The sequence below is a fragment of the Oxyura jamaicensis genome, chromosome 14, assembly GCF_011077185.1.
Source record: "Oxyura jamaicensis isolate SHBP4307 breed ruddy duck chromosome 14, BPBGC_Ojam_1.0, whole genome shotgun sequence".
NCBI lineage: Eukaryota > Metazoa > Chordata > Aves > Anseriformes > Anatidae > Oxyura > Oxyura jamaicensis.
Window position 1 is genome coordinate 1,608,156 of NC_048906.1, and position 12,937 is coordinate 1,621,092.

At 46.3% G+C, this 12,937-nt stretch overlaps 2 protein-coding genes across 2 annotated transcripts in view; one reads left to right on the top strand and one right to left on the bottom strand.

The window, feature by feature from the left end:
* The first annotated feature begins 232 nt into the window (after nucleotides 1-232).
* NOXO1 (NADPH oxidase organizer 1) lies at nucleotides 233-4,837 on the top strand. Its single transcript, XM_035339547.1, has 8 exons — nucleotides 233-475; nucleotides 922-1,002; nucleotides 1,107-1,182; nucleotides 1,691-1,862; nucleotides 2,126-2,316; nucleotides 2,748-2,861; nucleotides 3,075-3,192; nucleotides 3,456-4,837. Exons 1-8 carry the CDS (start codon nucleotides 416-418, stop codon nucleotides 4,072-4,074), a joined length of 1,431 nt encoding a protein of 476 aa, XP_035195438.1. The 5' UTR covers nucleotides 233-415; the 3' UTR covers nucleotides 4,075-4,837.
* A 415-nt stretch (nucleotides 4,838-5,252) lies between these two features.
* TBL3 (transducin beta like 3) overlaps nucleotides 5,253-12,937 on the bottom strand; it is a 10,474-nt gene continuing 2,789 nt past the window's right edge. Inside the window, exons 8-22 of the mRNA XM_035339546.1 lie at nucleotides 12,698-12,773; nucleotides 12,414-12,510; nucleotides 11,895-12,100; nucleotides 11,388-11,529; nucleotides 10,845-10,903; nucleotides 10,495-10,598; nucleotides 9,695-9,845; nucleotides 9,323-9,553; nucleotides 8,609-8,679; nucleotides 7,997-8,153; nucleotides 7,494-7,552; nucleotides 6,909-7,012; nucleotides 6,482-6,553; nucleotides 5,848-6,006; nucleotides 5,253-5,487 (exon numbers count right to left, since the gene is read on the bottom strand). Coding sequence (XP_035195437.1) covers nucleotides 5,375-5,487; nucleotides 5,848-6,006; nucleotides 6,482-6,553; nucleotides 6,909-7,012; nucleotides 7,494-7,552; nucleotides 7,997-8,153; nucleotides 8,609-8,679; nucleotides 9,323-9,553; nucleotides 9,695-9,845; nucleotides 10,495-10,598; nucleotides 10,845-10,903; nucleotides 11,388-11,529; nucleotides 11,895-12,100; nucleotides 12,414-12,510; nucleotides 12,698-12,773 — 1,801 coding nt within the window. The 3' untranslated portion in view covers nucleotides 5,253-5,374. The remainder of the gene's footprint in view (nucleotides 5,488-5,847; nucleotides 6,007-6,481; nucleotides 6,554-6,908; nucleotides 7,013-7,493; nucleotides 7,553-7,996; nucleotides 8,154-8,608; nucleotides 8,680-9,322; nucleotides 9,554-9,694; nucleotides 9,846-10,494; nucleotides 10,599-10,844; nucleotides 10,904-11,387; nucleotides 11,530-11,894; nucleotides 12,101-12,413; nucleotides 12,511-12,697; nucleotides 12,774-12,937) is intronic.

A 12,937-nucleotide genomic window follows, 5' to 3' on the forward strand; every position in this document is an offset into this window, starting at 1 on the left:
CGCATCCGTCCCTGGAAGTGCTCTTCGCTTCCTGAGCCGCTCCTCCCCCAGGGGATTCCACTGACACCCAGAGATGAACTGCCCGCAAGGCAGTGCTCCTTCCCAGCACTACTCTACCAAGCAAGAGATAAGATAAGGCTCTTTTCCCCAACCATCTGAACTATGCCCCCGCCAGCTGCTCTCGGTAGTATTTGCATGTTAGAGGCAGGGGCCCAGGTAAAAGGCACGCGGTAGCTTGCAAAATTAGGGAATTTCTCCTCGAGCTGCTGGGCGGAGGAGGAAGCGGGGAAGGCAGCGCACGTGCGTGTGTGCCCTCCCTCAGCCCCAGCGTATTTAAGCTGCTGGAGGCTGTGCCTGGAGCTGTGCCTCTGCCAACCTCCAGCCACCAGCTACAGGAGAAGCAGGCGTTGGGAAGATGAGCCGGTTCCCAGTGGATGTGAAAGCTGTAGGCTTGATGCAATGCAGAAAGCAGAAGGTACTTTAACCTGATTTATTATTATTATTATTCCTTAAATACTATTTACAAATCAGGAAACTAGAGAGCTTTTTGAGTTATTCTTACAGGAGTACATTTGCTCATTTTCCTGCAGCATTGGAATTAAAGCGTTTTTATCTAGGACAGGGGTCTCAGACGTGTTTTTGATGGTCCATCTCATAAGAAAATGATATCGTGGACTTGCTCTCTTCCTCTTCATATCTTCGGAACTTCTTTCTGTTTTTAACAATGGTTACTCATTTGGGACCCTAAAATTAAGGAAATATTTTTGTAGGTCTAGTCCTTAATTTCATTTTTTAGGTGACAGTCTTGCAGCCTGAAACCAGAACTAAACCACAGGTCCTGGCAAATGCTCATTGCTTGAAAGCATCCAATATTGAACATCGTGATTAAAAATGCATTTCTTTTCCCTTTTATTTTTTCAGAAGTACATGATGTTTGTGTCCTGGTCAGATCAAAACAACATTCTCATCTACCGGACATTTGAAGAATTTAAGAGGCTCCACGTAAGTGAACAGCTCCCTGAAAATAACATCCACCTCCTTTTGGGAGGGGAGAGAGGAGCTCAGCCTTGTGAGCACCGTTATTCACTCCTTTGTTTCACTTTTAGAAAGAGCTGAAGAGAAAATTCCCCATTGAGAGTGGATCACTCAGGAGATCTGACAGGACTATACCCAAGTTTAAAGGTAAGGAGGAAAAACCTTTGATTTTTTCAAAGATTGTGTGACAAACACGACTGAGCTGCTGGGAACAGCTGTAACTGGTGATGTAGGCTTTAGTCACTGAGTCCAACATCCCTCTGGGACAGATCAACAGACAGCTCCTGCTGGGGGCATGGTTCAGCTGGGTTACGTCAGTGCGCTCGGCTCCATCACTGGCTTAAAATAACCTAGAAACATTTTTATTTTTGGTAAATGAAGGTACTTGGTAAATAAATATTACACTTTAAGTATTGCCTCAGGATTCCTTGCAACATCTGAACAAAGACAAATTTTAGATATGCAAAAATTCTATCGGGAGCTATTTAAAAGAGCAGCGAGGCAGAAGCAGCTGCTGTCTCAGCTACTTACAGCTCGGGTTCCTGCAGGGGAGGGTGGTAGGTGTGGGCCCGCTGTGCTCAGGCAAAAGGTGCTGCTCTGGAGGCATCCAGATCTGCTATTGTCTTGCATCAACTTTGCTTTTTTTATTTTAAAGATGCAAATGTGAAGCAGAGGAAGATGAACAAGTTCCTGGAGAGACTGAAATTGCTGGAAACTTACTCCCAGGAACTGCTGAAAACGGATGCTAAGATCTCCCAGAGTGAAGATCTCATTCAGTTTTTCAGGGCACAAACCCAAGACCTAGATCCTTGCTTTCCTGAAGACAGGTATGAAATCATATTTGTATTTTTTTTTATTTGTGTATCTCTTCAAGAAACAGAAATGTTATAGAATATGGATAGAAGAGAAACGTAAGTTAGGTTTTTGGGTAGTAGAACAGGGATGTTCAACTGAAATCTTCAATGCATATGTTGGTTTAGATGCCTAAGCTTTCCTTAGCCTCATAAATAGACAATTTTACTGAAATTAACACTAGACTCAGCTTTTCACGGGAGTTTTCAGTAAACTGATATTAAATTTTGCTTTTCAGTGTTGTGATCATGCCTTCAGAAATTGGAGGGGAAAAGAAAAAGCAGGCGCAGCAGCAGCTCTCTATTACCCACCCGCAGGCATCTCAGAGCTACAGATGCATTGAAACCTTTGAAACCAAAGACACAAAGAACCAGGCTTTCAAAGTTGCTCAGAAGGAAATCGTTGAAGTGTTACTCAAGGACATGACGGGTACGTTTGATAAGGATTCTTCAGTTTTGGGGATGGGTGCTGTGAGATTTCTAGATTGATTTATGGCTTGGCGAATGCATCTGTAGCATCGGGCGTGTGGGTGGTATTTGTGCATGTGGGGTAATTACCTGGATTTAGACAGGAGGAAGGAACAAGTGGTCTGGCCTTTTCTAAAGGGGGGCAAGTCTGAGCTGAGACCTGGGGCCTTATTCACAGCCCAAGCAGAAAGCTTTGCACATTTTGCTTTGTGGACCCCAGCACACTTACACGGTGCAAACACGGGTCTAGATGGAGCTCTGCCAGTGTCAGCACTGAGCTGGTCTGCAGAACTTCCCTCCTGTCTTACAGCTCTGGCTGCCCCTACATCGGGATTTTATGATCACCTCTCTGCCTCCTGTAGGTTACAATCTCTCTTTTGCTGTTTGCTGCAGGGTGGTGGCTGGTGGAGAATGCAGACAAGCAGTTAGCCTGGTTCCCGGCCTCGTACCTGGAAGAGATCGATGTCCACGAGGACATCCAGGATACCATGAGTTCAAACGAGGAGGGTAAGTCTGCTTGTGCCCCCTGGGACCTAAGCAGCAGCTCTGGGTTCAGGACCACACCACATTCCTCCTTCAAAAAATGGGCTCTGAAGTCTCCCCAGGCCTGGGGCTGTGCTTGCACTCAGCAGATGGGTGACGTTCAGGCCCACCTTCCTTCTGTGCTTGCCACAGCTTTCTCTCCAGAAGTCAAGAACGTCCTCCCCCTTCTCTCTCCAGGCAGCCTGTATTTCGTTATGCGGGCCTACGAGTCGCAGAAGGCAGACGAGCTCTCTCTGAACAGCGGCGTGGTCGTGGAGGTGGTCAGGAAGTCTGACAACGGCTGGTGGCTGATCCGGTAAGGAGGCCTCTCCGCGGCTCTCGTTCAGTGCTCCCAAGGCAGCCAGGTGCCTGCTGCAGGAGCTTCTCACCAGCGACCTCTCCCCTGGCAGTGTGTAGAGGAGCCTTCGCTGAGATAAATACCCCGTGGCCCTTCCTCACGCCCTGTTTGTGGCACTGCTGAGTCCTCCCCTGCTTGTCCCCGCGCGCTGCCCCCTGCCCTTGGGCCAAGCTGGGAGAAGAGCCCCTCAGCTCAGTGCTGCTTTCCCCCTTTCTCCTCAGATACAACGGGCAGACCGGCTACATGCCCTCCATGTGCCTCCAGCCCTACAAGAACCCTCACCACAGGCTGCAGACCATCATGAACTGCGGCCTCAACATCTCCTCGCCCAACCTCTGCTCCTCCCCGCCAGCCCCCCAGCCCCCAGGCAAGGCGAGGGGAGGCAGCATGGTGCAGGACCACACTGCCCAGGACCGGAGTGACGAGGACATGAGCTCTTTGAGAAGCAGATGGAGATCCACGCCAGACCTGGAGTCGGACAGCTCCTCACTCAGCTCGGGCAGCGGGCTGAGCTGGAAGCCCGACTTGTCACGGTCCCTGCCCGAAGTGGAGCAGGCCAGGAGCCCCCGCCTGGGGAACAGCTCGACCACACGCAGCAGCAAATCTCCACAGCTCACCCACAAGGACAGGAACGATTCTGGCTTTGTGGAGCCGTCTGCCGCCGATCTCAGTTGCTCCCTCTCTGACTCAGACACAGCTGCTGGTGTCCCCAAGGTGCCCGTGCGCCCCTCAGCCTGTGAGATCCTCCAGAGGTGCAGCACGGTCACAAAGCGAGCCCTGCAGCAGTCAGCCCCCCGGCCGGCCCTCCAGGCCTTGTACCCGCTCCCCAACGTGCACTAGCAGGGACCTGGCCCCCAGCGGACCCTTGCCCAGTCCTGCAGGAGCCATAGGGAGTGTCAGTGCTGGGGACTGCTGCATTTCAAGGACACTGCTAGGTCCCAGTGGAGCAGGCTTGCAGCCACTGCTTCACTAGGTTGCCACTGGCTCATGCTGCAGCACAGGAGGGCAGGGATCAAGTGTTTTAACTAGGGTGTGCCGCTGTTACTGGGAGAGCCACAGCACTGGGGTACCAGCAGCTCCTGTGTAACTCAGATTGAGGTGATTCTCCCTCAGGAACATATTTATCCTGCAGCAGTTTGTGAAAAATGTCGTGACTTTCTTACTTTATTCCCCACAACATGGCTACGCAGCAGTGCAGCTGAGGAGTGGAGTGAAACCCATGAAATCCAGAGGTAGTTATTTATATGGGGTAGGGATGGGGTGATTCCACCATGTAAATGTCATTTACCTGAATCCCTTAACTTTTTTTAATTGTATTTTTTTACTTTATAGTTAAATGAATGTGGGTAGTGGGGAACTGGCTATCATGTATCTCTGAATTAGCTAGAGCCTCTGAACTGAGAGAACAAAACTGAGTTAGAAAACCTAAGACGTTTGTCTAGATTGCTAGCTTTTAGTTATTGTCCCATGTATGGTTTTCTTTCTTGTTACAAGCAATTTAACCAAGATGTAAGGATTTGTGTTGTTCTAGTGTTGTTCTAAATTTTATAGTCCTAAGTTTTATATATTTCTTTATCTGAAATAAAATGCAGATAAAAATCTAGGAAGGCTGTGTGTTTTTTATACTTTAAAGACTTTGTTGTTGGGTAATTAAAATTGCACTCAGATGCCAGGCAAGTGCTCACATGTAGGAGCAGGCACAGGTAGGATGCATGACTTGGCCCAGGCTGCATTTTGCCCAAGCAGAGAGAATATTCAATGCTTAGACACTGATCTACATACAAACCCAGCTGGACTTTGGGATATGATACTACTGGCCATGCATCTCCCAACTTTGTAGCTTTTAACTCGTACAGGCAAGCAGCTTGTTCATGGCCAGATTGTCTTTTCTCTATACTAAGCAATCTTAGTGTCCAGGTCTCAAAATTCAGGGTGTGAAAATACAAAAGGAAGACATGGCTTGCCTAAAGGAACGGACCCTTCCTCTCATTAAGCTCCAAAAAGACTGAACAGTGGACTTGTTTTAAAAATTCTACTTTTAAAAATTTATTATAAAATACAGGAATATTCCAGTTGCCGTATCTGGTGGGAAAGCAGTTCAGACTGTCCCCTCAGGAAACAGCAGCTGGTGGGAGAAGGGTCACAAAGTCACATCTTCCTGCTGTGATACATCGGCCAGCCTCATGTTTTGCCACATGAAGTCAATGAACATGGAGGCCTGCAGTAATCGGCTCAGTCTCTGAAAGTGGCGCTCTGCAAAGAAAGAAAACCAATGGTTGATATCACAAGAGGGAAAGTTCACCCGAAATGGGTACAAAATCTCTCTTCTATTTGGACCAAAGCATAGAGAGAGCATTCACAACACAAGAGACCTCACAGACACAGATTTTGAAAAGCTTTTTGTCCAGGTTGGTAACAAGAGGCCAGGAAGCACCAACATTCACATAATACCAGGATCCAGAGCACAAACCTGACAGAGCTCAGATCTCAAAGGAGCAGATGGCAGCTGAGACTGGACAATGAAATGCTGAGCACATCACCACAGGCACCTCCCAACAGCTCTAACTCAGACTAATCCACCCACTGCCCAAATATCCCCACACTACCACTCACCAGTGTAAGGCAGCAGGGATTCCACAGCAGATTTGATGCCCGAGTACTGCAGAAGGCTGTCTGGTGCCTCATGCTTCAGGAGTGTTTCAATGACAGCTTGAGCCTCGTGGCAGTTTCGAGAGTTTGTGTTCCATGTCACCAAGAACGCTAACACTGCCTCTAGGGAAGAAGGACATTTATACACACAGGCTGTTCAGCAGATGCTCAGTTAAGAGTTATCTCTCATCTCAGAGTTCAGCTCCCACACAGCACTACTAACAAACCTAGAGGGCAGAACAACAGAATGGTTTCTCATCACAGGGAGATCTTAAACAAGAGGGTGGTAAGAACAGGCAAGGTCACTGGCTCAGTGCTCGTCTCCCGTCTCCCTGCTGCAGGATGGGCTCAGGTCATGCAGTAAGAGTGCCAAGTGGCCCTGAAAGCCAGAGGCTGATGACTTCAAACAAGCTCAGAGCAGCTGCTGGTGAGCACAAGTAGCACAACAAAGAAGTTGGCCCAGGGCAGCAGTCCTGCTCAAGGGTGGTAGGAGCTCACAGGTAAAGACTGCGTCTAAGGAAACTCTTCTCCCTTTAATTTCAGTTAAGAAAACAAGCCCCAGATCTGAAAGGTTTTAGCACTAAATTGTGTCACAAACCTTTCTGATCTTTCCTCAGCCGAACAATGTTCTCTTCCAAGTGCTTTCTCCCATCACTTTCCTTGAGGATGGCTGAAAAATAAAGAAATGAAGAATTAGAGAAAGGTAAAAAATTCATTTCAATAGAAATATCCATATCTTCCTCCCACACTGAGGATTCTGTTGAAAATAACATCCCTTGTGGCAGTTCCAAACCCAGAAATTTCAACGTGCACCCATGGGCTAAGAGCAGGGAGACTATTTGTCATCAAATGTGATTTCACTTAGGAAAATAGGAGTGATAAAAGGGTAAAATCGAGGCTTTCAGACAATTAAACTTTATTTTACTATGTAAATACTTCAGACTATAGCCTGTGTCTACCTGGAAGAGACGCTCTGGAAAGCAGAGAGGACAGAAAAACACCTTCAGAATGTAACATGAACTCACCTTTAACGACTGTCAACACTGTGTGTGGACGATCCAGAGAGATTGCCAACCCAAGCGCTTTGAGGTATCTTTTCTCATGAAGCAGGTTAGAAAGCTCTTGCTCTCTGGAAAACAGATCAAGAGAATGAAACACATTTGGTTGGTGGAGCAAAACCTTGTACAGAAAATAATGCGTCTGGCAGTAATGGTGTGCAGAGGTTTAATGCCAAGCGAATACCGCTTGGCGGTGAACGCCTCAGTGCCCTCATTGTGCAGCTCATTTCCTTGGCACGTTCAAGGACTCCCTGAACTATCCGGTGCTGGCTGAAGGATGAGGAAATGAAAGTAGGTTTCAGCAGTTTGACGTGACTTATCTTAGTAGTATATAAACATGAAACTAATCCATTATCAAGCTGACAATATTACAGCAAGGATTTGCTTTAACTAAAGATAAACCACAAAGTAGAAGACTACTGTGCCTTGACAGCATCTAAATAGCTAAGTGATGTATACTTCAGAGTAGGTGGACCTGGATGGCTCTAGATGTGCAGTTTCACTGGACAGAACATGCCTTTCACAGCCCACTAATGCTCAGGATCAACTTACTTCATAATCTGCTCCTCCTGTTTAGCTTGCGCTTCTTCCTGTTCAATTTCAGTGACATCCTATAACAAACCAAAACATGACTGTCAAATCTTGCTTTAATGCAGATGATTTTTTATTCAGCCAACAAGTGAACTTACCGCAGATCAGTTTCTGCAGTAAGATCTCCAGGTCAAATAATTTACACATGAAATCCACCAGCTCACAACTGCGCTTCCAAGGCCCCCTGAGAACACTAGCACTAGGCAGGCCACTTAAAGCCCATCTCCTATTCCTTTTATAACAAAGAAAAATTCCACCTGGTTTCCCCGTGGTCAAAAAAAAACAAGCCAAAACACACCAAACAAATAAAAAAAAGGTACGCCTTACTGAGGCAATTTCAAGTTGAAGAAAATAAGGAGAGTATGTGGCATGTTGTAACAATGAGGAACAACCACCAGGATCCTTATCTCTGCAACTGCATTCCGATCACTAACCCAGAGAGGAAAACAGATTCTGCACCGTACCTTCCACAGAGTGATGGAGGAGTCACTGGATGCCGTCACAACCATGTCATCTTGCTTATTAGAGTGAAGACCCCAGATTTTATCTTCATGACCATCTAATGTTTTCACACACTCATTTGTTTTAATTGTCCAGAGTTTTAAGAGACCATCAGAACCACTTTTGGAAAAGAAAAACAACAAACTTAGCTCAGAGAATCCCTGGATAGATCCATTCTTGCTCTGCCCCACCTGAAGTATTGGATAAACTCATCCCACTCCAATGCCTAGCAATCAGGTGCAGAATTAACCAAAAATCTTGAAATAGCTTCAGAACATTTCCTCATACTCTCCGGTGGTATTCCCAGTCTCTTACATTTCAGCCTTTCTGTAAGAAAAGGTGCTTCAAGGGAAAACGCATTCTTTCCTGCTACTAGCTGGACAAGAAACCCTTTGCAGGTACCACCGTTCAGCTCTGGCTGGTCTAACCTCAAAGGCACTAGGGGTGAAATGCACCCTCAGCACCCTGTGGCATATGTCACTAACCCAATGTCAGTGTTTGCTACTACCAGCTAAGAGATTTGTTCTCTGATGAGTTTCGGCATCTATCTCTAGGGTTCTGGTGTAAGCACTTACCCGCTGAGCAGCTGTGTTCCTCGGCTTACAAAAATGACTTTCAGTACAGAGGCGTCATGACCCTCAAAGGTCTGGAAAACAGAAAGGAAGCTCAGAAGTGATAGAGCTGTTGCTAGGCCTTCGGAGAATCTTCTTTCAAGAGAATATTTACTCCCAAAGCCCAGGTAGGTAAATTCCAGAAAGCAGCTTCTACCCTTAGGAATTTCTCCTAGTGCAGACTGAAGGGGCAATGGGAAATGACTAGCAGAAATAGCATTTCTTAAACAATCTGCTAGCTTCAACTTGTTGTCCAAGGTCAAATGCAAATGGTATGAACAGATACTAAATGATTTAGTCATCTTCCAAAAGGCTAACATGCATTAAGTGGCAGAACGTGGGGCAGAATTAGCAACTGCCTTCTCACTGTTTTAGTGAGACTATTGGGCCAGAAAAATAGTTCTTGTATGAAGATTGGGCCTGAAATTTAAACTTGAATATTTTTCATTCGTGGCCACAGCTGTGTCAGGCAAAGCCAACTTTCTTTCAATTACCTGAACATGTTTTTCCCCTGTGACAAACCATACTGATCATTGGATAGCTAGAAAAGATCACCTTTTGCCCTGGAGCTTTGCATGCAGCTCATACATCCAATATCCTGGAGAATAAAGCTAGACCGAGCTAAATTTTACCTGCACTAACACTTTTTGTAGGCAGCCTTAATCAACTCCGCATTACCTTTAAACAGCTGAAGTCCTGAAGACCCCAGAGCTTTAGGGTCCCATCTGCCGAAGAGGTGGCCAGGATCTGATCCACTGGGGAGAACTGCACACACCAGATCCCACGCTTATGCCCAGTGAAGACACCCAGCAAGGAGCAATCGGAACAAGACCATAGCTTGGCCAGCCGATCCTGTGAGCCTGTGGCAATGAGTTTGTCATTCGGAGAAACTGCCACACTGTTTATGTCCTAGAAAAGTCACACGAATACAGAGAACACAAAGCAGTTTAAGCCTTTGCTTTTGCTATGAGACAGCCATTACATGTAAGGCACAAAACAGGAGAGGATTTAAGTACTAAAAATATGCTCTCACATGAGGTGGAGCTTTACCTTGTCATGACCCCTCTCAGTCACTTGTGCTTGTAGGGTTTCTGGACTGGAGATCAAGCCTGCTTTTGCTTTGGAAGTGAGAGATTCTGGGATATTCCAGACCTTTATCGTGCAGTCCTGGCTGCTGGTCACTACAAAGTTTTCTTTCATTCTGAAAGGGAAAAAAGTGTCAACTGTGAGAAAGCAAAACAGTGCCTTCCCCTGCACCAGAAAAGGGCTTTCTCCTCCCCTCTTGGAATCTACCCACATTCAGTCACACTGCTGTCATGCTAAACGGAGTGCTTTAATGGCTTCCAAACCATCTTTCATTTTACTCAAGTCACTGGGATAGCCCCTGGCAACTCAGGCATTAGCCAAGAGCACTGCTAGCTCTCTTCATTCATACACTAGGGTATATTGCATCTTTTAAACAAGCTAGTTGGGTTTCCAGACCATTAGGCAGAATGAAGGAGAACAGCTGATAAAACAGATATGCTACTTAAGCAAACACCTTCATAGACACATCCCTCCATTCCTCAAACCTTCTCTCTACAGCAGTTGAGATTTATTTGGCAACTTATGCAGCTGCTGCTCCTTAAGACAAGGAAGTAGACTGACAAAGAAATGCAAGCTTCACAACTTAGACTAACATGCATTCAAAAAAAATTCTGCCTTCAAGCTCAGAGCATCACAACAATCTAGAATCAAACACAACAAACATTGCTCAGAGGCAGGCATTCACCAAAACATTCACTCTGAGGATTAGCAAAGTAGCCATGACTCATGTTTGCAAAGGTAAATCCTTGTCCAGTTTTTATTACCTTGAGCAAGAGACAGCGCCTACCCCATGTGCGTGACCCAGTCCTTGGGCCACACAGATCACCCTTCTGTCTTTGTTCATCCGCCACACTCGAATGCTTTTGTCCTGTAAAGGGAGAGGACATCAGTGATCAGTCTTCCGCGCATTTCCCACATAAATAAGCCTGGCTATTTGCTACTTTTTAAGCTTGAACATTTGCCTGCATTCATCAGAGCAGGGGAGGAATGTTAAAAATGAATCGTGGAAGAACCTTGCATTTTGGGGATGTAGCAGTCAGGAACTGCATCTTAACAAAAGCCCTTTCTGGATCACTATAAAGATCACTAACAGTGAAGAAAAAGGCTTACGCACCTTAGCACAGCTTACAAACATCAGGCCTTTTCTGAAGACATCCAGAGCAAGAATTGTTTCTAAACAGAGGAAGAAAAAACAGCTGGATGCAAAGGAATACTGAAATCAGACAACAGAAATGCATGAATTAGTACGGAGCCCAACGTACTTGGGGACCTTACTGACTTGGGGACAGGTTTTAGGGGCTCAGGAACACATCCACACTCATTATTAGTGACTGCCTGCTTACGGCATTGCTGCGGGTCTGTCACGTGCAGCCACAAAATGGCATTCAGAGCTAGCACTCCCACACCTAAATATTTAACTCTATTTTTAACTGATCTCACTGCTAGTGAGAGGGACTGAACTGACAAACCTGGAAAAAAAATAGCATTTGGAAAATCAGGACTGCATAAATATATTTTCCCACACAACTCAGAATGTTGTGATGCTGCCCCAGACAAAACTCAAGCACTCCACTCTCCACATAAGGGTTGTGACTGAAGCTGGACAAAGAACTACCTTCACATCTTCCCCCCACCCACATCAGAGCCAACCACACACCTGTGTGACCATAGAGGATCTGGCAGTGTGATGTTGCCAGGTCAAACACTTTCAGCTGAGGGCTGTTGGTAGCCACAACAATGTGAGAATCACCAGGCCCAAGGAACTTCACATCCAGAACCTCATCGTTGTACCCTGCGAACTGAGGACAGCAGAACAGAAACAGTTCAACAAGAAGCCAACTGGTTAGAGAAGTTACCAACTGGCACCACGCCCAGGGAAGCTGCATTCTTGTTACCTTTCACTTCACACCGCATGCAAAAAATCTTGTTAGCTATAATGTGGGACACAGACAGGATTTCTGGCTAGGCCTACTCTTTTCTTTTGCCTGCATTTCCGTACAATCTCTCTCCAAACAATCCCACGAATGAAACTGGCTTTCTGGCTTGTAACCAAGGTACAATTCAAGAACAGGAAGAAGAGGAACTCCTGGACAAAGCTTTCACCAGAAGAAGAGGTAAAAGATACAGATAAACGAAGAGGAAAGGGCATGCTGAAGATTGTTACCTGCTTCCTGAGCTGAAGAGTCTGAGCATCATATAAAACGATATTGTGCTCCACAGACACTGTGACAATCTCGTTTCTCTCAGGTACAAGCATGCATTGGGTCAGACTGTGCTCACTGGCCTCCTCCTTCGACTCCATGGGCTCGAAGGGCACAGGCTGGGTATACACACAAGCAGCTGTGGCAGCTTCCCAGATTTTCAGGGCACCTAACACAAACACAAATTACCTGTCAGAGCCACTATTGTACACCAACTGAAGTGGCATGAAGGGACCTCGAGGCTTTTCTTCTTTAGTCCAAACTTTTTTTGCAGTTTGAAACATGCATAGCCAAAACTCCGCAGCAGGCCTGATCAGTCCTGCTCATCCATGACTGCCAGATGAGCTCAGGAGAAGGCTCTGCATCCCCCATGAGTTCATCCCAAGACTCCTGCCACACAAATTATAACACATATCCCAGGAATAAGAGCAACTGTCCTTCCTCAGCCTCTAAATCCAGCAGCAACATGCCAAAACACTCACCTTTGCTGCCAGCCGTGAGAAAGTGCAGCCCTTGTTGCTTCACACCCAGTTGAGAGAAGTCTCCTTTTTCAGGTAACAAGATGACAGCTTCCACGCTCTGCAAGGATCAGCCAAACATCAGCCAAGCAGGAGGGACTGGCATCCCATTTTAGCAGACAGCTGAGTAACAGCCCACCAGTGCTAACAAGCACCCACACCACACTCTGCTGCCTACAAAAAGCACTGAAATCATGACTACAAACAACAAAGAACCTCAAAGGCATAAAAAAACAAAACAATTTTACCTCATAGATAGGAACGGTTCTTTTACTTTCTCTGGTTTCCAGGTTCCACACCATGCAGATTTTATCACGGCCGGAACTGCAGGTTAGAAGAGCAGTTTCAATGCTAAACCCATTCAACTCAGGCTCTAACTTCAGATTTAGAATCGCAGGAGTTCAACAGCTCTTTGAGGAGGCCCATAACAAAAGAATGCACCAGCCTTCACTACAGCAGCACAGCGTATTGCCCTAAACAGAGGTGCT